This window comes from Natator depressus, chromosome 14 (genome assembly GCF_965152275.1).
Source record: "Natator depressus isolate rNatDep1 chromosome 14, rNatDep2.hap1, whole genome shotgun sequence".
Classification (NCBI taxonomy): domain Eukaryota; kingdom Metazoa; phylum Chordata; order Testudines; family Cheloniidae; genus Natator; species Natator depressus.
Genome location: NC_134247.1, coordinates 19,654,466 through 19,679,959, shown reverse-complemented (window position 1 = coordinate 19,679,959; position 25,494 = coordinate 19,654,466). Strand labels below are relative to the sequence as shown.

The window sequence follows — 25,494 nt, the reverse complement described above, 5'->3', positions numbered from 1 at the left end:
TAATTAAGATGTATAAACATGTATAAATAAAATAAAAGTTTTGCTTCCCTCAAAAAGTCTCACTTTATTTTCCAGCCACCGTGGGAAAGCAAACTAAAGGAAAATATAGTAAAAAATCATTAAGGGTTAGTAAACAATGTCTGGGGTGCCACACAGGTATGCCAAATACAAATATGGTTTTAAAACTACTGACAGGCAGCACCAAAGAATGTGTGTGAAAATCACCACAAAGAGAAATAAGCTCTCACACAGGGAAACAAAGACACAGTGTAAGCTAATGCATGATTTGGTTAGGAGTAAAGGATAGTTCGGATATGTGGCTTATTGCTCATTTTAATCTTTCTAGAATGCTTTCAAATACTGGAGTAGAAAAAGTGAACTAGTGGTAGACTAAGAGCATTGACACATTCAGTCAAGAATATCCTAACTGTATCCCGTGCTTTCAGCAGAGTTACAACTGACAGGGTCATACCAACTTCTGCCAAGGAACATCAATTCAGACTAACATCACTGTTTCCAGGGCCATGATCTCACCCACCCACCTACAACGCTGCTGATGCACCTCAGTCCTGACTTGCAACTTCTCCCTGCTACTCCAGACGTGGTTTTCTCTGGAGCAGAAACATCCAAACTGGTTTTGTGTTCTAGCTCACAAATAGGATTCAGGGTGATTTACTTATGTTTGTTATCTAGCCAGCATTTGAATCAAGCTCTCCAGAAGTAAAAAGCTAATAATTTAACACACCCCATAGGGCACCAGCAGTTTAATCATTTGGGTTGGGGACACCTGGAATCAAATCTTTACTGATTCTTTGTGTGTGTTTTTCTTAAAACACACTTATAAAGATCATGGAAACTTTCAGTTACATTAATTCACATGTGTTTTTTCAGATAAATTTCATGCCAAATAGACAAAGGAGAACAATTCTCCAATCACCCCATCCCACCTCACTGCTCTATGTTCAGAAGTTGAATCTTTCTCCATTCCTTGAGTTAAAATGGGAAGATTTTTATACCAACTCACACTGCAATGCTGGAGCGAAGTTTTTGAATGTCTTTGGATTTCTTGATCTCTTCTTTGCAAAGAGTAAGTAACTTCAGAGAAAACGGATGGCTGAAATTTTTAAAAGTTCATTTTAGTTATTCATTTTAAAAGGCAAACAGAACTCTTTTAGGTTTCTATTTTTAAATGAATATAGTTGTCATGGAGGGTGCCAGATAAATAGTATCATTTGTAGAACAAACACAGAACAAAACAGCAGTATAGGAAGCTTCCCCAACAATGCTCTACCAATCTGATTCACCCCTTTCTTGAAGGACCTCCTTTTTAATGGTGAGGATTTACTTCAGCCTCAATGCTTACTCAGTCACTGACCTCTATATTGACAAGGGAGAAATAAATACGAATTGTTTTGTGCTGCGATTACCTGTCCACTGGGGGAGTGAACTATAACCAAATTCATTCCACATATGCCACCAAACAATTAGATGCCATGTCTTGTTATTACTACCAACCTGTGTTGGATCAGAAATGGCAAAGGAAGAGAGAAAACATTCTATATCCACATAAAAATCTATTTATGTTATGCATTGCTATGTTAACTAGCCCTTAATCATTCCCTGCTGTTTTAAAATTCCTCAAACTTTTTTTTGTATCAAATGAGGATCAATGCACTTTAAACTATTGTACTGTCATGATCTCTTAGTGATTCCTGGGATTGCAGTTCTCCAAAGCTTTACTGCTAAATGCAGTACAGTTTGACACCATCTTGAAATATATTTAGCAAGTGTGTTTTTTCCACACACCATATAGGAAACGTGGTTCTCACAGTTCTTTCCCAGATGCTTACACAAACAGTGTTGTTTAATATTCTGTTTGTTCATATTTCATGGGCTCTTAGAATATATCCTTATAGTTGCAGCATAACTTGTTTAATCTTCTGCTCAATACTCTTAGGCATCCGATAAAAAAACAGCAGAATAATTTGCTGTGTCATAAATGTGGCATGACACCATTTCATATTTGTTTAGTAAAAAACAACACTGGCAAAGAAATACTTTTGTTTTATTCCTAGATTGTGCATTTAGGAAACCTCCACTGTACTATGTATGAAAAGCATAAAGCAAAATCCAGACATTTATCTCGGTTATGTTGAGTTAAACTGTGGATCTAAAAATAAGATTAAAGTGTACAATATAATTTAACGTATCTATTTTGCAACAATACAAAAGTGATAGCAATGATAAGTTATAATTTTCATACAATACAATACAATTTTCATACAGTGTGCTTTACATTATTTTAAAAGGTAATTTCAGCAAAAGTACTGGTGTAGTTATGTTGAATTGGCGAAGATCTCTAACTCAGAGGCATGCAGTGGTAAGTTCTGTGCTACCACCACAGCCACATTTTGCATCAGCTCTGCTCCAACCCTGCAAAGAGATTGAGATTGGTGAGAAGTGTGCACGTGAGAGACATTTGAGGGGGATGGTGTACATGCATGCATGAATTTGAGAGTTCATGTGTATCCATGTCCAAGGGTGTATGTTTAGGTAGGTAGATAGGAAAGTAAGTAGGTTTGTGTATTAATCCCCAGCTACATGTGTATGGGAGTATGCATGGGGTGAACTGTGTGTGTCGTTGAATAATAAAGGCTGGGTATCTTTTCCTGGGCCGGCAAATTACACAAGGCTATTTTCCAGACTGGCTGAAGGTTACAGAAGTTTAACTACAGTATCTGCAGTGTGTGCCTGCCTTTCAGCACAGGATAACAGCAATATGGTGAATTAGGTGAGATTTTAAACTGTTTCAACAATATAGACATTGCTGAAAAGCACAGCAACAAAGAGGCCAATTGGAACAGAGCATCTGGAAAAAATTTAGTTCATGTAACCTTATGTGCAGCATTTGGTGTTTAAAACAGACCCACTTTCCTTTCTGTCATCTGCCAATTTCACATTTGTAATAACTAAACCTAACCTATGTGTGATCTCAGATGACTCAAATAGCTTGGCCTCTTTAAAGGAAATTGAGAAAATTCCTTCTTCTGTGTGGGCATGGTTCCAGCAGAAACAGAATCAGTATCTGGGGAAAAGAGATCAGTCTGAAGTCTTTACATTATGTAAATTGGGCACACGTGTTCCTGCAAAAAGAATTTTTGTTTTAAGGTGAGCTGCATTTCAATTAGATCAGTCATGACATTACTTGGGGTGGTCTTGAAATCAGCAGAGAGCCATGCTGTGCCCCTTTCAGCTTAGGCTCTATTAAGGAATGGAATTACCACTACTTAAAGGAATCGCCAGTAGTATTAAAATCTAAGAGCCACATCAGTAATGACACATGCCATCTTATGGCACTTTATAAAACCTTCTGCAAATTGTTATATTGACAGTTTTAGAAATGAGAGGCCCTAATAGCTGAACATATACAGACAGTACTTATGTGAAGTTGCCAAGTGCACACTATACCAATAGAATGATGATTTAGAGACTATTCTGTTCAAACTTTGTAGGTACTGTATGCTAGAATATGTCTAAGTATTTTTAGCTCCAGGAATTAGATATTTCTTCAGTGGAACTACTCCTGAGGATAAGAGATTCACAATCTGGGCCTGTTGTATTACAGCCCAGTCCTGCAAGATGCCAAATGCCCCCATCTCCCACTCACATCAATCACTAAGCATCTTGCAGGATCAGCCTTCAGCAAGCATTCTAGAAACCCTGCCACACAGGGCCTAGACTATAATGGACTTTAAAACCACTGTTCAAATGTGCTAGCCTAGGCCTTTGCCACCATTCCTGACCAACTAACAGTCAGCCAGAATTACATTACTCTTTAAAATGAAGAGGAATGGTGAAGAGGCCATATGGGTGAATATGAATTCCATAAAAATTCACAATTGTATTAGGTTAAAATTCAGAGTTTTATGCAACAGTGTGTGTCTGCAGAGAGGAACCATTACACTTCAGTGGAAAAGTACTGCAGCTATTAGTGAGGAAAAAAGGAGACTAGACGGTGAATGAGAAATGGCAAACAGACTTTTCACCTCAATAGCACAGATTCAAACCTGGCCAAGGGCAAGAGCGAATGAAAGTTGTTACTGGCAGCCATTTGGTCACCTAGGAAAATAGTTGGTTTATGCCATTTCCTATTAAGCAGGTGTCCATTCTGTAACTGGCCTCCTTGTTGGCAGCCTCAGCAGAGGTGCAAAGGACTGAATGGAAGATTCAGCTCCGCTCTCAACCTTATAGGTTATCAATCTAGTCAGGGTTGAAGCACACTGACAGGACAGTTCTGGGGAAACTGTCAAGTGATGTATTTGTCCAGTATATACTAAAGAAACCTAGCATTGTCAGCCCAGCACATTTCATGAGCACTAAAAGTCAGTTAGACAGAGCAATGAGAATGCTTTCCGCTGTCTTTTCCAAACCCAGCTTTAGGGGGGCATCTTCTGAATCGGCAAGAACATGCACTCCAAGCTGTGTTCCTGTGAAGCAAGAATGACATCCAGTGGCAATTCAGGCTAATGCAAAGTATTTATGTCCCAAGGGGTATCAAACCATTAATCCAAGAGCTATAACTTAAATATAGAATTCAGCAACAATTTGGATATTATTTACCTGCTCTGGACAGCTAATATTTTTTGCAACTGCTGTTGGAAAAAAGGAGGTCTGATACAGTGTATACAAACCTCCTTTTTACTGTAACAGAATAGAAATTTGCATTTGCAAATACTCATTTTTTATAACGAAATTTAACAATATAGTCAGCTGAAGGCTAAGCAGTCATTGGCATCATAATCATAGGTGTTGGAGCATCTAAATCCAAGACGAACTTGCCAAGACTTAGTTGCCCAGATTAAGAAAAAACCCCAACAAATAATTTTGTTCCATGTTCCAGGCTTTTGAGCAAGAGTTGCATACTCTATAGATCAAATGTAATGTACTGTATAACAGGACATTTTTCATGTTAAAAAAAAAAAAAAAATCAACCAGCACTATAATTCTTAGCTGATGTTTTGTGGCATACACATATTGACATTAAAAATGAGAGAGAGCATTCACCTCCTAACCGCCAGCACTTTTCATATACATTCTAGCTCTAAAATTGTATGCTGTATGTTATAGGGCAGTGTGTCTGCAATTCAGTCCGACTCATTCTGCATTGTATTTTTGCATCCTTTTTGGCACATTTCTTTGGCTGAGGGGGCATACAAGTGGTTCTGCTCAAGGAATCCTCTCCAGCAGTCACACACTCCCATATTCTTTCACACAAAAAGCAGTGACTTCCTACACTGCAGTGCAGCAGGCATCGGTGAGCCAGGCCCGGTATTTAACTATCTTTTAACCATCCCAGAAGGATTTTCCCAGAACAAACTATAATTACTGCAAACATAGGGCGGCACTCTGGAACGCTTTCCAGTTAGCTTAGCGTTTTCTACAGCACCCTCTAAGCTCTTCCCAGATAAATTAGATCTGTATTGCAAGATTGCTAAGTGAACTTCTTGGAGTCTTTATCCTCTAAATAAGGAAGGGAGAGAAATTCATCAGATTAATTTATGGTTTTATTTTGCCTGAGGGTGGTGATGGTTTATTAATTCTTAATATTCCAATTTCTACCATTTAGAAATATGTTACTAGTTTAAGAAATATACCCTATACATATAATTGGAAATATTCGTATAATTAGTTAAAACTTTCAGACCAGTAGAAACTTTTAAAGTGCATCCACTGTGAGTGATTTTAACATTAAAATAAAGAGAAACTTTTTAAAATAGATGCCAAATCCAGTATAAAATTGCATATAACGCCTTGAATGCTGTACAGCTCTGCCAGGTATCTGCAGATATGCAGACTTTCTACTTGTCAGACTTCAAACTGGAATGCTTATTCACATTTATTCAGTCCCAAGATATTACCTTCCAGAATATTTAACTTGGACTGGAAACTTTGGGCCTTGCACCCTGCAACTCACAGAACAATGAATTTTTAAAAATGATAGGCCAGCAGAGGCATTTTGCCTCAGCATGTCACACTAAGAAACACTGCCAGTGAAATGTACATGGCATGGTGAACAATATATTTATTCCCAATAATATGTACAGCTAATTATGGCTGTACAGCAATTCTCAGCAATTGTATGAATCTGTCACTGCCACACCTTCTCCAGATGAAAATATGCAGATTGAATCTAGTTCATTTGCTGGTCATAAAACAGTGATAAAGAGAGAGCTAAAATGGGTTAAAGGGATATTGCCAAGGCTCTTAGCCCCAGTATTTGACCTTTGGATTTGACCTTTCTTGATAGTCGCTCAATGGATTACTGCAACTTCAGGGAAATTTAAACAAAATGATTAAGTTGCCTAATATACAGTGTAGCATGCACCTCAGTCTAAGGCAGCTGTTCATTGGCACTACCACTATATGTACATGAGTGTTGCAAGATTTAAAAAAGCACATAGCATACTGTGAAACCAAAAGTACCCCAGCAATTACAATTATCAGGGTTTTTGATGCATTTTTCAACAGAAGAAAAGATCTGAGAAAGGACCACTGTCAAGGTACAGATGATCAGATTTTGGTTTTAAGAACATTGACATTCAACTGGTAACAACATTCTCACTAGTAACACAACACAAACATGTAAATTAGCCACAGCAGCAGCTATCCCCTTCAGTGTCCTCCGATATAAAACAGCAATTTCAAAGCAGAATAATTAGCACTTACTTCTCTTCAGTGGTGAAGATATCAAAGCAACCATTGGCCAGCATTTGATCTAGCATCTTTAGCAAGGGTACAGACACCCTAATGTAAAAAAAAAGTACACACTGTAAAGACATTTCTTGGCACAGATTTCATTTATACTCTTTTCCCCCCCACTCTTGCTTCCTATAAAAATACCTCTCATCTACATACATCTATTTAAATTAGAATTCCACTCCACCCTAGGGGAAGGTTGCTAGGTAACTTCTGTGAGTTGGCTAAATCATTCTAGTTGGCTGAGATGGCTGCATTCTGTTGCAGCCAAAGGGAAGAGGCAGGTCAACAGCTAGTGTGGGTGTAAGTCTGTAGGGGCCTGGAAACCCAACTAAAACCTGTACAATAATTTTTATGAATCTGAACAATGTACTTCACTGAGTTTATTAAAAGTTGCAAAAACTTTTCATTTAGCCTAGTTATTGAATGGATTAGAGCACGTGTCATGGCAGCCAAAACAGCTACACGTGTATTCCCAGCTACCACTGCTGAGTTAACTCCAAAACGGAGACTGAAAATTCTGCAAAATTTCATGAACAGAAAAAATTCCCCAGGAAAATAAACTAACTTGCAAACATGTTTAGTAGTGGGGTTTAGGTGAATAAATCTTGCTATGTAAAAAATCTGGTCTTTCAACTGGCCTGTTTTATGTTACAGTTACAATCTGCATATTCCTAAAGAAACCCTTCCTAAATAAATACATGGCGGATTGCACTACAAATTGCACATATATTTTATCACATCAATATCAGCTCCATCGGGCATGGTGGCGTGCGCCTATAATCCCAGCTACTTGGGAGGCTGAGGCTGGTGGATCACTCAGGGGTTCTGGGCTGCGGTGCCCTATGCTGATCGGATGTCCAGTGACACTGACAGCCTGGCCAGCAGGTGGCTGAAGGACTGGCTAAAACAAAACGACTGATGTGTTGTGATCAGCGCTCTCTCTGTGGGCTGATGGACCAATCGATCAAGGTGAATATCAACTCTCCCAAATACTGCATTACATTAAAATATTACAGCTTATCACAATACGTTCAGCATTGCAATAAGGTAAATGTTTCCTTCTTTATATACTACACCATACCATAACTCTGTCTTTTCTGGGGGTTTTGTTGAAGGTATTTTCTTTCTTCCCCAATATCTTAAAACATTTACATGGTACAACTTTAGACAACTGTTCACACTTTGACAGATCTGCTCAGTGCACATTGTTTCAACTAACTCCTTTATGAGAGAAAGATTACCTGTCATTCAGCAGGTTATCCTCAAAGACCTGTAGCAATGTCTCACAAAAGTTATTCATGGCGCCTAGATCGTTTTGGATTTTCTTCATATAGTCAAACAAGCTCTGTGCAGAGTACCTGACCTATAAAAGAGAAATATTTCAAGTGAAGCAGTGTGCAAAACACACCTGGCTGTGGCTGAAATAAATTAAAAAGATTTAAACATCCATGAACTGGACATGAATATGTTCATCCCTGATCATGTGAGCTGCACGTGTTTACCATGATTAGATACTCCTTTACATCATATCCAAGAGTGATTGAGTGTACAAATTCACTGCCAGGATTTGACAGGAAGACAGCTATTTCACTTTCCCTTTAAACAATATTGTTTTTTCAAGTTAAAGTTTTGCCACTGTAGGAGCTTGAACTAAAAGGGAAAAAAAAGATTCAGTAAAGGGTTCACATGTAGACCAAAATAACCTAGAAAACCCATTGTGCTTCTATACTTCAAACTTGTGCACAGCCCTTGTGCACTGCTAACCTGCACAGAAATCAATGGCAGATATGCATGTGCATTGGAGCATCAGGACTATAGTGTTTTAAACATTTATCAGACGGAATTAGTTTTCAGATACTTCAACCAATATGTAAATAACACTTTTCTATAATCAACCTCAACCTCAGCCTGGTCCAGTCCACACATGAGATCCACTTCCTGGACACTACAGTGCTAATAAACGATGGTCACATCAACACCACCCTATACCGGAAACCTACTGACCGCTATTCCTACCTACATGCCTCCAGCTTTCACCCTGACCACACCACACGATCCATCGTCTACAGCCAAGCTCTGCGATACAACCGCATTTGCTCCAACCCCTCAGACAGAGACAAACACCTACAAGATCTCTATCAAGCATTCTTACAACTACAATACCCACCTGCGGAAGTGAAGAAACAGATTGATAGAGCCAGAAGAGTTCCCAGAAGTCACCTACTACAGGACAGGCCTAACAAAGAAAATAACAGAACGCCACTAGCCGTCACCTTCAGCCCCCAACTAAAACCCCTCCAACGCATTATTAAGGATCTACAACCTATCCTGAAGGATGACCCAACACTCTCACAAATCTTGGGAGAAAGGCCAGTCCTTGCCTACAGACAGCCCCCCAACCTGAAGCGAATACTCACCAACAACCACATACCACACAACAGAACCACTAACCCAGGAACCTATCCTTGCAACAAAGCCCGTTGCCAGCTGTGCCCACATATCTATTCAGGGAACACCATCACAGGGCCTAACAACATCAGCCACACTATCAGAGGCTCGTTCACCTGCACATCCACCAATGTGATATATGCCATCATGTGCCAGCAATGCCCCTCTGCCATGTACATTGGTCAAACTGGACAGTCTCTACGTAAAAGAATAAATGGACACAAATCAGATGTTAAGAATTATAACATTCATAAACCAGTCGGAGAACACTTCAATCTCTCTGGTCACGCAATCACAGACATGAGGGTCGCTATCTTAAAGCAAAAAAACTTCAAATCCAGACTCCAGCGAGAAACTGCTGAATTGGAATTCATTTGCAAATTGGATACTATTAATTTGGGCTTGAATAGAGACTGGGAGTGGCTAAGTCATTATGCAAGGTAGCCTATCTCCCCTTGTTTTTTTCCTACAAACCCCCCCCCAAGACGTTCTGGTTAAACTTGGATTATTGCTGTGCACATTGTAAGATGAGCTATTGCCAGCAGGAGAGTGAGTTTGTGTGTGTGGTTTTTGGAGGGGGGTGTGTGTGGGGAGGGGGGGTGGTGGTGGTGAGAAAACCTGGATTAGTGCTGGAAATGACCCACCTTGATTATCATGCGCATTATAAAGAGAGGTTTCAAAGAGGGATGGGCTATTACCAGCAGGAGAGTGAGTTTGTATGTGTGTCTGTGGGGGGGGGGGGGGGGGGGGGGGAGAAGGGTGAGAAAACCTGGATTTGTGCTGGAAATGGCCCTCCCTGATGATCACTTTAGATAAGCTGTTACCAGCAGGACAGTGGGGTGGAAGGAAGTTTTGTTTCATGGTCTCTGTGTGTATATAATGTCTTCTGCAGTTTCCACGATATGCTATGCATCCGATGAAGTGAGCTGTAGCTCACGAAAGCTCATGCTCAAATAAACTGGTTAGTCTCTAAGGTGCCACAAGTACTCCTTTTCTTTTTTCTTTTTACGAATACAGACTAACACGGCTGTTACTCTGAAACTTTTCTATAATGTATTTTAATAAGTTTTAACAGTAGTATACAACACACTATATAAATAGCATACCACAGTTCCCCCAAACTAGCAGTAGTTGGACTACCTACATATAGATGTCATTCAAATAAGTACATCATTACTGAGGTATGCTGAATTTCAAAACCCATAATCAAGCTTTGATGGCACCTAGGTGTAGATGTTTGTAAAAGCCAATTGTCCTCAAAGAAAATTTGAACTAAATTGAGTAAATATTGTACTTTCATACATCAAAAGTAATTTAAAGGAGTATCTTCACATGCTGAAATTATGCTGCATATTTATGTTTAAGGTCTTCAGAGTATATAAAAAGATTTAAGGTACAAGACATTTACTGAAAAATTCAATGCCTAATGAATTATTTTATACTACATTATAAAAGAAATATTTCCACTGACTTTTTGCAAAGGAAAGAAATGATACACAATTGCAAACAGTTCTCCTTTCTTTAATAAATCAAGCACTTTCCCTATCCAAATATTGCAGAGGGTTGACATGAAGAAATCTGTAAAGTCTCATGGAAATATTTCAGAAAGCATGTGTCTAACCATACATTTTTTTGCCACATTCCTAATTTATATTTCATACTGACTAATTTCCAGCTGTCTCAGATTACCACCATAATTTTGAAGAGAGCCAAGTCCCCAGATGTTTTTCCCTGAAAGTCTCAAAAAATTAACAATGCAGTTCCACAGAAATGTCATTAAAAGACAACAGTGAGCAGAGTCAATATAAGCATGTAGAATAAGCTAACAAAACAGAGAAATGCATGGAATAGGACTCCATAGAAATGGGGGAGGGCAGATTATGAAATCCACATGAACACCACATCTCAAAGATTTACAGTTACTATAGGACAGGGGTTCTCAAACTGGTGGTCGGGACCCCTCAGGGGGTCACAAGATTACTACATGGGAGGGGGAGGGGGTCGCAAGCTGTCAACCTCCACCCCAAACCCCACTTTGCCTTCAGCATTTATAATGGTGTTAACTATATTAAAAAGTGTTTTTAATTTATAAGGGGGGGGTCGCACTCAGAGGCTTGCTACGTGAAAGGGGTCACCAATACAGAAGTTTGAGAACCACTGCTATAGGATAAGTACCATTCATTCTTCTCTGACAGGTTTCAGAGTAGCAGCCGTGTTAGTCTGTATCCGCAAAAAGAACAGGAGTATTTGTGGCACCTTAGAGACTAACAAATTTATTTGAGCATAAGCTTTCGTGGGCTACAGCCCACTTCATCGGATGCATAGAATGGAACATATAGTAAGAAGATAGATATATATATATACATACACAAATACAGAGAACTTCCACAACTTCCACCTTCTCTGTATGTAAATATATATCTTCTTAAAATATGTTTCATTCTGTGCATCGGATGAAGTGGGCTGTAGCCCACAAAAGCTTATGCGCTAATAAATTTGTTAGTCTCTAAGGTGCCACAAGTCCTCCTGTTCTTTCTTCTTTGAGTAATTGTCCTCATAGATTCCATTCTTGGTAACTAACAAGCAGTAAAGTGTTTGCTTGGAGGTGGGTAGGAGGAGTCCCCTTTAAACAATGAAAAGAAAACTGGGAAGTGATGGTTCACATGGAACTCAGACCAGAGACAACGCTGGGCAGAAATTTGGGATAAGGCCTGAGAGTGACTCTGTCCCTTATGAAACTGCGTAAGAGGGACTCACCACGAGAGCCTGAGTCTCCCCTATCCTTCGAGCTGATGTAATGGCTACTAAAAAAGAATGTCTTCATCAAAAGTGGTAAAAGTGGTAAAGGTACACATACATACCAAAAGAATCTAAAAATAAATGAGCATTTTACAGTTTTATCAGAGTTGCTCCAAGTTACAATTTTCATATCACTGATATATATACACATTTCATTGTACAGATAAAGACCTATTCACAGAATCAGAACATTCCTGCACATGTGCAGGAAGGAGACGAAATGTACATTAGGGTATGTTATGCTCAATAAATAGCACTGTTCCTGGCTCATTTCAAATCCTGACATATTTACTATACTTAAGTGGCAGCAGGGTGTTTTCCTTAGAACTAAAAAATAATAAAGTCTAGTAGTTAGCACAAGTGAGCCCATGTCTGCATGGTCCTGCTCACAATACTTCTTTTAATACTCCCAATCTTCAAAGGCAAATAACCCTTCTGAAGTTCTATGTCAGTGACATTTAATGTAAACTAATAAACAATTCACAATACTTTCTTTTAAAAGGTGTCTGAAATCAGTCTCAAATGTATTCTGCTTGATAACCAACTTGCAAATTCAGAATATAGACCCATGGACCCACTCCTGCAAACTTTTCTAAACCTGTGGACTACTTGCCAGTGTAAAGGATTCTCTTCTGATTATGGGTTGCAGTGTAAGGCAGCAAAATTGGATATTGTAGAACCACATTTATTTTCTCAAATTTCAAACCATCTAAATATGTCCTTGCATTTTAATTTAGTAAGGCAACTAAGACAAAACTGTTCAAAGAAGCAGCAGTTTTTCCAAAGCAGCACAAGAAGTCACTACGGTGTTTGGCAAGCTCTGAGTCTATTTCAGAACTTTACTTTTGAGAAAGATTAATGCTCACACACACGATAGATTCTGTGCATACAGAACACTTACATAAATCTGGTGTGGTTACAATTTTTATGTTTTGTCATTTGACTCATTAACTCACTTAATAGCTAGACAGATCCGGCAATGGCTGGTATAAATCTTATTGCTCTACTTCAGCACAGCTCTCTAGAATTGTTTTATATTTGTAGCCAGGCAAAAACCTGCAGTCCTCCAATGAGACTGTCTTACAAAATAGTATCTTCTGGAAGATATCATGTCTTTACTTATTAAACATCTATAACATTTCACACTGTATTTTTTTACTTGTACTGAACAAATCCCAGGAGGACATTCTGTGATTTAGTGTAGACTGATATAATACAATATAATAATCATGTAACATCATCATGCAATATGTCTCAGAAGCACTGATCATGCAACATGCTTGAAATTACAGTTTGAATCTTCTAATAGTATAACTGGCTTATGATAATGCATAGTTCTTATGGCTACGTAACAGAAAACTTCCTGAGGTATGGGGTCTTGAGAACATCAGGAAGTTTTCTGTTACGTAGCCATAAGAACTATGCATTATCATAAGCCAGTTATACTATTAGAAGATTCTTTTCTAAAAAATATCCTTTGAAACAAAAGAATGCTGCAGAATGCCAAAACTCAAACCCCAAATGACAACTACTTTTTCAGATTACTTGAAATACTTGGACTAAAATTATTTCAAAAGAAAACATCTGCTATCAAAATGCTTCTGAGTGAGACATATTCCACACAGTTCCTCTAAGCCGACTTCTTTACTTTTCAAAAAATGAAACTGTACCCTGTCTGCTCTATATGACGAATGTTACATGCTAATGCCATATTTTGTTGTGCTCATTTCTGCTACTGACAGAGAGAGAACAAACTTTTTTCAGTCTTAGAGAAACTCCCTTTTGGAAATCAAGCAAAAATATCAAAAGTCTCAAAACATCCCCATCTTCACTCTCTATAAAGCTATTACACATAAGAAACACAGTCCTGATTTCCTTTCCCATCAAGAGTCTCCTCAACTTGTGCTCACAAATAACTGATGGAAGTTAAAGTGAAGTTTTGCTACCCCTACCTACATATGAACACAGCACGCACACGGGCGCATGTGCACACACACAGTGTGTGTCTGTGTGTGTCTTGGGAGGAGCCATTTGAGTTAGTGGGAGAAATTCGTTGTCTACCTGTTTACTCTTGAGAACAGAGAAGCACCAGTCCAGTTGAATGGCTGCTTCAGAAGCACCCCTGCCAATGACTTTGCTGTACTGGAATACAAAAGCACCAAGAAGAGCCAAACAGGTGGCTTCTAAAGAGCTGCCACCTTCTTTCCTAACTAGGGCAGAAGCTAAAAAGTAGCACACTCCCATAGTTACCAACCACGCTTTTACCGAGAAGACAGGATTACAGTAGTTTCCTCAACTTCACCCTACCTCTCTTCTCATCTCCCAGCTGCTTTGCTCATAGCCCCATCTCCTCCACATCACAGAGAGGTTATTTAGACACAGGAGGTAGGAGCTTCTTGGAACTCTCCTTTGCTTAGTTTTTTCATCTCTGGAGCTACAGGCAGAGTAGCATAAGTAGTTACATGGAACTAATATGCCCTCCTCGAGTGGTCTCACCCCAGAGACCTACCCCACAGGTTGGAAATCACTACCTTAATAAGAAATCTTAAAAACTTTGTGTAAAGAACTCATGGATGAGCTGGGCCTACCTGTGGATATTTTTCATTGTCAAATATAGCTTACTGATAAATTAAGCATGTTCTTACCCTTTCAAATATGGCATTATGAAGCCAGAACCCCCTCATTAGAAATGTGACTTTCACTCACAGCATACTGAAGTTATTACACTTGGACCCTTGAAACATAGGGAAAAGTGGAACATGCAACATTACACCGGCTGAATATTTAATAGCTCTGATGATGAGCTGTGCACTTGTTTGAACATTTTACAGCGGGAGTTTCCAGGTGTTTCATGATTCTACCAGGAACTGTATTTATAGCAACAATTTCTGGGAAGACTGAACTCTCCTCTATACAGTGTATACGCTGAATTAACTAAATTTTCACTGACTGATCTCTCATCTCAAAAAATCTCATGGACTAAAACTTCAAGCTCATACAAGTTATTTAGGCACAACTTGCAGTCACAAAGCAGTTTGAGAACCACACATAACTGCAAAAGAAACACACCAAGACTGAACACACAGTTATTCATAGAAAAAAGTAGCCCCATAATTGCAATGAAGGATTCCTGAAATTGAAAAATATTTAAAACTGTTTCACATAACTGGAATAATAAGGTATTGACCCTATATAATCTTAGACTGGGTCAAGGGTAATAATCTTATGCAGGATCCAAAGCTAAATATTGACCTTCTTTTGCATTTAAAAGAAACACTATGACACAGTGGAAAAGATTAATTCAGTAATAGGAGGGAAGGGGAAAGCCTTCCGAGTACATTTCCCTAGAGTTTTTTATCATTTCCATAAAGCATACATGAAGGCTAAATAGATTATTTTTGCCTGTTTTTAAACATTGACTGGACCTTTACGTATTCAAGATGCAAAGTGTTTTGAACTACGTTTATAGCATCTTTGTACCTATAAACAAGACCATGCCTGTATCTTATTCTTTGAAATACATCCTGAGTTGAAAAAAACTGTTCCATTTCAATCCTGGATAGTGACCTGATAAGTAGGACAAATTAAAGCATTTGCTGCTGCTGCAATTGCTGCTGTTCAACTGCAATGAAAGTAAACATTACACCATGTTAACACATGCACGGCATCATTCTGCTTTAAACCAGGCTGATTATTTTGACGTTCTTAGAATCATTTAAGGCAAATTACATATGGTTGTAAATCATGTTTTTTTTCCTGAAGTTTGACAGATTGACAGAGCCAGAAGTTACCTACTACAGGACAGACCCCACAAAGAAAATAACAGAACGCCACTAGCCATCACCTTCAGCCTCCAACTAAAACCTCTCCAACGCATCATCAAGGATCTACAACCTATCCTGAAGGACGACCCATCACTCTCACAGATCTTGGGAGACAGGCCAGTCCTTGCTTACAGAAAGCCCCCCAACCTGAAGCAAATACTCACCAGCAACCACACACCACACAACAGAACCACTAACCCAGGAACCTATCCTTGCAACAAAGCCTGTTGCCAACTGTGTCCACATATCTATTCAGGGCACACCACCATAGGGCCTAATCACATCAGCCACACTATCAGAGGCTCGTTCACCTGCACATCTACCAATGTGATATATGCCATCATGTGCCAGCAATGCCCCTCTGCCATGTACATTGGCCAAACCGGACAGTCTCTACGTAAAAGAATAAATGGACACAAATCAGACGTCAGGAATTATAACATTCAAAAACCAGTCGGAGAACACTTCAGTCTCTTTGGTCACTCGATTACAGACCTAAAAGTGGCAATTCTTCAACAAAAAACTTCAAAAACAGACTCCAACGAGAGACTGCTGAATTGGAATTAATTTGCAAACTGGATACAATTAACTTAGGCTTGAATAAAGACTGGGAGTGGATGGGTCATTACACAAAGTAAAACTATTTCCCCATGTTTATTCCCCCTGCTGTTCCTCAGATGTTCTTGTCAGCTGCTGGAAATGGCCCACCTGGATTATCACTACAAAAGGCTCCCCCCTCCCCGCCCCCCCACTCTCCTGCTGGTAATAGCTCACCTTACCTGATCACTCTTGTAACAGTGTGTATGGTAACACCCATTGTTTCATGTTCCCTATGTACATAAATCTCCCCACTGTATTTTCCACTGAATGCATCCGATGAAGTGAGCTGTAGCTCACGAAAGCTTATGCTCAAATAAATTGGTTAGTCTCTAAGGTGCCACAAGTCCTCCTCTTCTTTTTGCGGATACAGACTAACACGGCTGCTACTCTGAATTCTGTTTTTCTGAAGTGTTACCTTCCCTAAGCATTTTCATCTGACTAACCAAAAGGACCCGTGGATACCATATTACACCAGGGTTCAATTTTTAGAAAAAAACTTCCCATAGGATCAAAATTTGCTATCAAGGTCCTCCAGCCTGACAAACTTTCTCCTACCTCTCAGTTTTCCCTAGTTTGCCTTACACCCAAACTCAAGAAGAAACCCAAGTTATTTCTTTTCCTCTTCCCCTTGTCATCCCAGAACTTCAGCCTTCTTGGTACTATGCCATTCTACCTAGAAAGCCCTCTCTGTCTTATTACCTGCTCCCTGTCAAACCTATCCACTGCTGAGCAACATCTCTTAATGTGGCTGCCTGGTCTTTATAACAACAGTGCTAGGGAGACTCAGGCTCAGCTCCTCTCCCCTCAATCTCTAAAGCTAATGCAAGCACATGTACTTGCCACTACATTTAAAGATGGAGTGAACACACACAAAAACTACATAAAACAGTGCTGTCCACCTTCACAAGTATGGAAGCCACCCAGAAAGGTATACTAAGCATTGAGATAACTGGCTCACTCATATAAAAGTAGCTGCTGGTTGTCTAAAACCTTGTACATACTTCATTGAACATCCAATCATCCTTATGAAAAGCATAGATTTGGGTTATAGTCAGTTACCTTACTGCAGCGGCTTCATTCATGTAACCAATCACCTATTCCCAATATTTTCTAGCAATCATTCATGAACTCATTATTTGCTCAGTTATGTTACTATTACACTCATCATCTCTGTCTCTGCTTGGTAGGCATTCCTCCTTTAGTACAGCCTAGGGAGGTTGTGGAAGCACCTTCACTGGAGGTTTTCAAAAGAGGCTGGATAGCCACCTGTCTTGGATGGTTTAGACACAAAAAATCCTCCATTTAGCAGGGGGTTAGACCAGATGACCCTTGCAGTCCCTTCTAACCCTATGGTTCTATGATCCTCCTTTACTGTACTACCAGAAACCTATACAGATGAAAGAAAGATTACCTACTTTGTACAGTAACTGGAGTTTTTCTAGATGTTGTGTCCGTGTCGGTGCTCCACATCCAACGTGTGTGCCCATGCCCTCTTGAGTCAGGACTTTGTCAGCAGTGTCCATGAGTCTGCACCTGCACACCCAGCACTTTGTGATACAGTATGAGAGTACATAGGGAGGGACAGACCCACCACTGCCTCAGTTCCTTCTTAGTCACCAAGTCCAGAGAGAACGATGGCAGATATTGCAGCACTCATAGGGACAAAACATCTTACTCCAGTTATTGTACAGGTAAATAACCTCTTCTCCTCCTCCAAGTTATTGTCCCTGTGACTGTTCCATGTCAGGAGATTCCTGAGCAGTACCTCAATATGGAGGAGGATGCTGAGGAGGCAGATTCAGAATCGATCACAGAACAGTCTCACCAAAGGCCATGTCTGTTCGACAAGCACACACAACAACACAGTCTTGGGAAAACGTGCACCTAAGACCAGGTGGCAGCCTTACAAATGTCTGAGATGAATAACGTTCCTCAGTAAGGCAAAGAGGTAGATTGAGACCTGGTGGAATAGGCAATCACCCTAGGTGGAGGATGCATATCCCAAGACATCATATCAGGTTAAGATGCATCCTGAAACCCATTCTGACAGTCTTTTGGTGGAAATGAGTTGACCTTTCATTCTTTCCACAATGGATATAAAGATTCTGGGAGAAGCTCTGCCGGACTCAGTCATATCAAAGTAAAAGGCAAGATCTCTTCTTACATTCAGTATGGAGATTAGCTGCCTTTCTCAAGGAGTGAGGCGTGGAGTAAAACACCAGTAGGTGAACGTCTTGATTAATATGAAATGTTGATAAAACTTCAGGTAGAAAGCAAGGATGGGGACACAATGTCATCTTATTGCAACAGAACACCATATACCGTGGGTCAACCATAAGAGCTCCTAGTTCTACTACTCTTTTGGCTAAAGTGATGACTATGAGCAACAAGGTCTTAAAGGACAAATGAAGAAGGAACAATTTCCCATTGTTCAAATGAGGTGTTTTCAAGGGCATTGAGGACTAAGTGGAGGTCCCATGGTGGAATAGTTCTTTGATGGGAGGAAAAAGATTAAACATATCCTTAATTAATCTCTCAGTGGTGGAGTGAGTGAAGACTGAAAACCTTTGAAAGGTTGTAATGGCAGCCAGGTGAACCTTAACTAAGTTCAGAGATAAACCCATGTTTTTTAAATGTAGCAGGTAATCGAGAAAGTGCATGAGGAGACTCAAGAGAAGATATGAATTGTTGGGAACACTATGATTTGAAACATTTCCACTTCTGCAGGTAAATTGTCCTTGTGATTCAACAGAATTTTAAAGTACCTCTGCAGAGCAATCCCATTGTATGCCAGCATGCCATCGAGGAGCCTGGCCTTGAGGTGTTGCAACAAGAGGTTCGGGTGGATCTTGGAGCAGGCGGTCTATTGTTAGAGGGAGGTGAAGAGACGATCACAAAGAGAGGCAGACCACACCTGGGAACTGTACCTATCTTGGCCAAGATGGAGCCATGAGGATGGCCACCAATCTCGCCTGTTTCAATTTGTCCATGATCTTGAGAAGCAGCAGCATTGAGAGATAAGCATACAGTAGGGCATGAGGCCAAGTGGTAAGGAGGGTGTCTCCCAATGAGTTGTGACCATGACATCCCTTTGAACAGACCACCGACATAGCCGTAGAGGATGAAGCTATGTCAGTCACATCAAGTGAGGCCTTATGGGAAGGCTTGGCAATCGTCTGGCATTTTCCAATGAGAACCTGAAACTGTTCCCTCTGATCTTGTGGCACATGTTCAATAAAATGAGAAAACCTGCATAATTTGTTTAGTCATATTTTGCCATCAATACCTGATACTTGGCCATTCAGAATTGTAAAGTGACTAACTAGGGAGTAGCTTTTGTGGCTGAGAAGGACCAGGTGTTTAAGCTCCTCATTGGAAGGTGCTGATCTAGACCAATACTGTCTATTTCTTTCACTGACAGTATGAATGACCGAATTAGGAGTAGGATGGGAGAAAAGAAAGTCCAAAGCCCTGGCCAGGATATAGTTGTTTTTAATCAGCCGACTTACAGGTGGTGTTTGCCACACCGTATGGCCTGGCAACAACAAAGCATCATTGATAGGCAAAACAATTTTGCCCTGGGGAAAGTGTGTAGAATGTCCAGCAAAGAATGTTGAGATTCCTGTATCTCCTCCATCGGGGACCTGTAAGGCCTCTCTGATCGTTTTCATGAGGTCTTGAAAGGCCTTGAAATCATTCATGTAGGGCTGGGGCGGCATAAGAGCCTCATCTGGAGAGAAGGCGGTTTTGTGAGGTGGTGTCTCCTCTTCTGCAACTTGCTCCTACTCTTTGGGGATTCTTCTACAGAAAGGGAGCCAGTGCTGGTGTTCTTGGTGGGACCTCTTATGTGAGGACATCCTGTAGAACTGTTCACCATAAGGGACCCAAAGGTTCCAAAACACCCACTGTGGTGAAACATAAGAAAGGGGGCAAGACCCCAAGGCTGCTCTTGCCGGGCTGACAGGCATCAGTTGGGGGGGGGGGGATTTTCTTTGGGATGCACCTCAAGAGAGAGAAGCTGGAAGGGAAAGGTGGTGGAATCCTGTACCAACACGTCTGAGTCAGAAGAAGCGTCTTCACCTACATCCAGAGGAGGAGCAAGAAGTGTCAATACCCAGAGGTTAGTGAGGTATCAGTAATTGGTGGTCAAGCATTTGTGCAAGAATGCAGAAGAACCAGAGGGTAAGCTTGCTCTGAAGTTAAGTCAGTACCAGTGGGAAACTTCTCTCGGTACCACTTAGTGAAGGGGATTCGGGCTCTTTCAGGATTTGGAGATCCCTGAGAGAGGAACCTGGACAGTACTGGGGAATCTGGATAGTGTTCCTCAGGAGTCTACATTTTGGGAGGTACCAGGGAAAGACAGAAGGGCAGTCCATGCTCTCTTTACCATAGCCTGAGGGGGACGGTATGAGGATCATTACTTTGATCTTCGAGAAATCCTTGTGCTTAGAAGGTACCAATTCCATTACCACCACTGATGCTGCTTGAGATTGCTTGCTCTGAGGTTTCTCATATGCGATATGCTAGAGGTCTTTTTAGGTGGTACAAGAGGTACCAAGCCTCAGTGGTACGCATATCGGGGTGCAAGGTGTCCTTGTTCCAAAGTCAAGAAGGTGACTTTCCCCTTCTTTTGGTCTCTCTTTCAGGAGAATGAAGTCTCTTTTCTTTTTAGTCTTGAAGATTTTTGTAGAGTCCCAGGGTCTTTGCTTACCAGAGCACTGGAGCAGACTACATGCCTGAGGCTGATATAATGGGGCGGGGGTAGGGAAATCTCAGAAAGCACTCAATAATGCAGTAGTTTCAGTGTGTCCTCTCAGTTTTCTGGGTGTGCTTTTGAATCTGGGGCAAACCTGGCACTTGAAGAGGGTGTGAGTCTCTCCAGAGCAGCTACAATGCCCATTGCTGAGAGGGAAGGTCTTGTGACAGGTCCGACAGAGTTTGAAGCCTGGGCTCTTGGACATAATCTCATAGGAAAGGCTTCAGATAAAGAGATCAACTGGAGCCTAGGCTCTGAGCAGGTGAAAAGGAAGCATGGAGCATGACCCTAGGCACCCCTCCTGTCATACCCTATACAATATTGCAATGATTTTTGTATAAAATATGCCTTGTGAGGTATCATTTGACAAACACCACACTGGTCAATAACATCATTATAAAATATACATAACAATGCTGTGTGTAAAATTATGGATAAAATTATGCTTTAAAGTCTGTGACAAAAAAGTGTTTCAACCAGATATGTCAGGGGGATTTGATAAATAGGTTTTCTTCAGACAATGGAAAGATGCTGACACCTCAAACAAGGTGTCCCCCAAATTCAATTGGCTATTCATTCATATCGGAGGTTGAAGTAGGAAAAGAATTTTCATAGTAGCAACCACCATCAGAGGACAAACCAGCATGGAGCCTTATCTTCCAGACCTCATGCTCCTTTACTAAGCAGAAAGTAATTCACTTTATATAGAGGTACCCTTCAGAGAATACATCTCAAAGGTTCATTGAACTATAAAGAGAGGGGGAACAAACACCTAAATTATCCTTCACCATAAGGAGACAAAGAAACCAAGCGATTTGACCTCTGTGAACAGGTCCTAGTCAAGCCAGCCAGCAAAAAGCTGGTGGGTGAGAGAAAAAACATCTTGAACATCTTGCTAGATTAATTTTGTGTATGTTTTCACTTTTATTTGTTTGTAACCATTTTTGATTGTATCCCTTATACTTGAACTCAGTTAAAACCTCTGTTTGTCAATACATTTGTTTTACTATTAATCTAAACCAACCCAGTGCTGTGTTTGAACTGGAGTGATGGTTAACTCCAGCTAAGCAACAAGCAGCTGTGCTTTTATCTCTTTAAAGGCGCAATAGGCTTTATTACTTCTCTGGATGTTCCAGGAAAGGGCTGGACATTTCAGGGCAGACATTTCAGGATACTGGGGAAAGCATTGGAGTCACCATGGCCAGGAGTAACCAAGGCTGGTGGTGACCAGAGTATGTGGCTCTGGTGTAAGAAGCAGGCTGCTGGAGTCAGACCAGCTGAACCAGGGCTGCCTAACACATACAGTCTCAGTGCATGCTTGTATGATGGCTGGGAGTGTCCAGACAGAGAGCTACAGAAGCAGAGCATTTTAAGGCACTCAGGGTTACAGGACAAGCAGTGACATCCTCTCACTGGTCTGGGTTGCACCCCATAACATGACATGGAGAACCCCTCGAAAGCACAAGCTGTGCTAAAATAAAATTGGAAAATAATAAAACCATAATTACACATGCCCTAAAAAAATACGCATTTCAACCACACTTATGCCTTTTAATTAAGAATTTGGAAGATAAGGCAAGTAGTAATGGCCTGAAGAGTAAATTTAGGATAGAATAATATTGTTAACAGAACGATAGTGGCAGAGGAATAGACTACCAAAAGCAAAGATAAATTTACTGTCTATGTGAATAATGTAGGGAATGCAAAAAAGAGGGTCAGACTAGATAGAATGTTTTTTTCCTGGTCATTGTATCTAGAATATGCTTTTTTAAAGAAATCCCAGAGATTGTTTCTGCTTTTGAGAGACATCCATCAAAGACACCAACCAAACTGTCATCTCAGTGTCATTAAGGGTGAATCTCAGCCCCTTTGAAGTCAATGGCAGTTTTAGCATTGATTTCAATGGAGTATATCATCCCAGCCACAAAGAGCAGAAGAGGACTTCCTTCAGTGCTCTTCAGTGCCATTGGTCAGATAGAGATGGACAATACTGAGTAATCTCCTTTAGGTCTGACTGCACTACCTACCTGTGTGACATTCCTAGTTTCTGCGAGCCGAAGGAGTGAGTCACAGGTGTCCTCACTCCTTGTCTCCTGCATGCTCAATGGACCAAGAACATATTTATGAATAAAGTGAATATGCTTCCCAGACAACTTTTAAAAGCTTGTGATTGGAATTCACCAATAAAAGTTCTACAGTGTTCACTGAAACAAAGTATGGATTTTAATCAGCATGTAGTTATAGGGGATATAAACAACCTCTAGCCAATAAACAGCCTGTGCCCTGATATCTTACCGTTGTCTCTGTTAATCCACCAACAGACACCGTGAGACCCAGCAGTACATAATACTGATATGTTGGCAAACCCAAAAGCTGTGTGATTCGAGGGAAGGCTTGTGAGGGGGCATTCCAGTTTAAAGTTACAGCCTCTGACCTGTCCAGAGAAAAGAAAATTACCATGTGTTTGTATCTTAATATCTCTCTGCATAGAATCCTGGAATGCATCCCCACTGTGAGAAAGCATATGTAATGGAAGAAATACACTCAGAAGTGTATAAATCACCTTAATCATTGTTATTTCAGGATATGGGAAAAGTGCAATGAAAAATGAAGAGTACTTACCTTATAGTAATTGATGTTCTTTGAGATGTGTGATCCCTATGGGTATTCACTGTGGGTGCACATCCGCTCCATGTGCCTGAGACCAGAAGATTTTTCAGGAGCAGTGTTCACTGGTCCAAGCCTGCGCCCTACACCACCAGCCCAAGGGACTCTCCAGTTCCCGCCCTACCACAAATCAAGCATGATCTGAGCAGAGAGGAAGGAGTGTGGGTCGTGGAATACCCATAAGGACTACACATCTCAAGAACTCATTACTGTAAGGTAAGTAACCTTCATTTCTTCAAGTGCTGGTTCCTATACAGACATTCACTGTGGGTGAACCCCAAGCAATACTCATCAAGGAGGGTGTGAGGATATATGCTGCACCACCAATCACAGGATCACTAAACCAAAGGACACATCCAAGGATGAAGCTTGAACCAATTTTTCAATCATTTCTCAATCAGAGCAGCCAATAGTTGAGGTAGGGGAATATCAGACTGCCTTGCTGATGAACACTGGATGCTACAGGAGAAAGTACCTTTGTAAACGCTGTCAGGAGGCCAAAAGGAAGACCCCTGTACTGAAAGTGTTCCAGGCCTACCATAAAGCACAGGAATCACCAGTGTGCTAAATTAATGTCTATATGGAAGTAGGCATCCTTCAAATCAAGGGCTGAAAAGCAGTTGCCTTCATTTAGGGAGATGACTGAGGCCAAGATGGTTATCCTGAATCTTGAATGACATATGAAGACATTCAGCCATCTGAGGTCCAGGATAGGTTTCCAGTCCTTTTTGGGAACCAGGAAATATCTGGAGTAAAAGCTCTTGTCCCAGTGTTAAGGGTGATATAGTCTGTATCTCCTCAGGTGAATTAGGGAGTCCCCCTCTTGTTTGAGAAATGTCTTGTGAAAAGGGTGCCTGAAGAGGGGTTTTGTAGAACAGGCAGAAAGGAATTCTACAGTGTACTCTGCCAAGATGGTCTCCAGATCCTATTTGCCAATGTGTTATGCTGCCACATCAGAAGGAAACAGCCCAGATGGCCACCGAAGGGTGGACTGAGTGGTTGAGTGGAGAAAGGTTGACTTCTTGGTGGGAGGCTGGGAGTGAAAGGAGGATGGTGGTGGAGTAATTCTGCCTCTGCCTCTGTACCTGGGTGTGAAGTCTCATTTGGTACTGAGGGTAACAGAAGGGTGGAATCCCCCTCCCTCCACCAATAAAGAAAACTACCTAACACCAACAGCTAACTAAGAAAAAAAAATTACATACATGAAATTCAGGTAGAAAAGCTAGCAGAAGCCTGGGACACTGGAGGGTTCGGTGTCAAACCATGAGCAGTAAAAAGGAACTGGAGAGTCTTTGTCTCCCCTGATGCCCTCGCTTCACAGCATAAGGAAGGCAGAGGGTGCAGACACAGACCAATGGACATTACTACAGAAAAACATTTTCTGGCTTCATGCACATCCACAGTGAATGCCCATTGGGACCAGCACTAAAAGAAGAACTTCAATCACTGCAATATCATTAAGGGTGCAACAAATTAAATCATATGACAAAACTAACACTTTTTGAGTTAAATGCCCATTTTATTTTGTCTATATTTCATAATTTTTATACATTCTTTCAATCCTTACCATATATTCAGCCACATGCCGCAATTTCCAACTCCTCCTTAAATACTCTATAAAATCTCATTGTGCATTTGCAT

At 40.7% G+C, this 25,494-nt stretch overlaps 1 protein-coding gene across 6 annotated transcripts in view; it reads right to left on the bottom strand.

The window, feature by feature from the left end:
* The window catches only part of LOC141998651 (tubulin-specific chaperone D-like), a 263,541-nt gene that overhangs the window by 22,181 nt on the left and 215,866 nt on the right, over positions 1-25,494 (bottom strand). For all 6 annotated transcript variants that reach the window (XM_074971510.1, XM_074971511.1, XM_074971515.1 and 3 more), the window contains 4 exons: positions 23,482-23,620; positions 8,001-8,122; positions 6,727-6,804; positions 1,025-1,114 (listed from right to left, as the gene is read on the bottom strand). In XM_074971510.1, the coding sequence (XP_074827611.1) occupies positions 1,025-1,114; positions 6,727-6,804; positions 8,001-8,122; positions 23,482-23,620 (429 nt within the window). The remainder of the gene's footprint in view (positions 1-1,024; positions 1,115-6,726; positions 6,805-8,000; positions 8,123-23,481; positions 23,621-25,494) is intronic.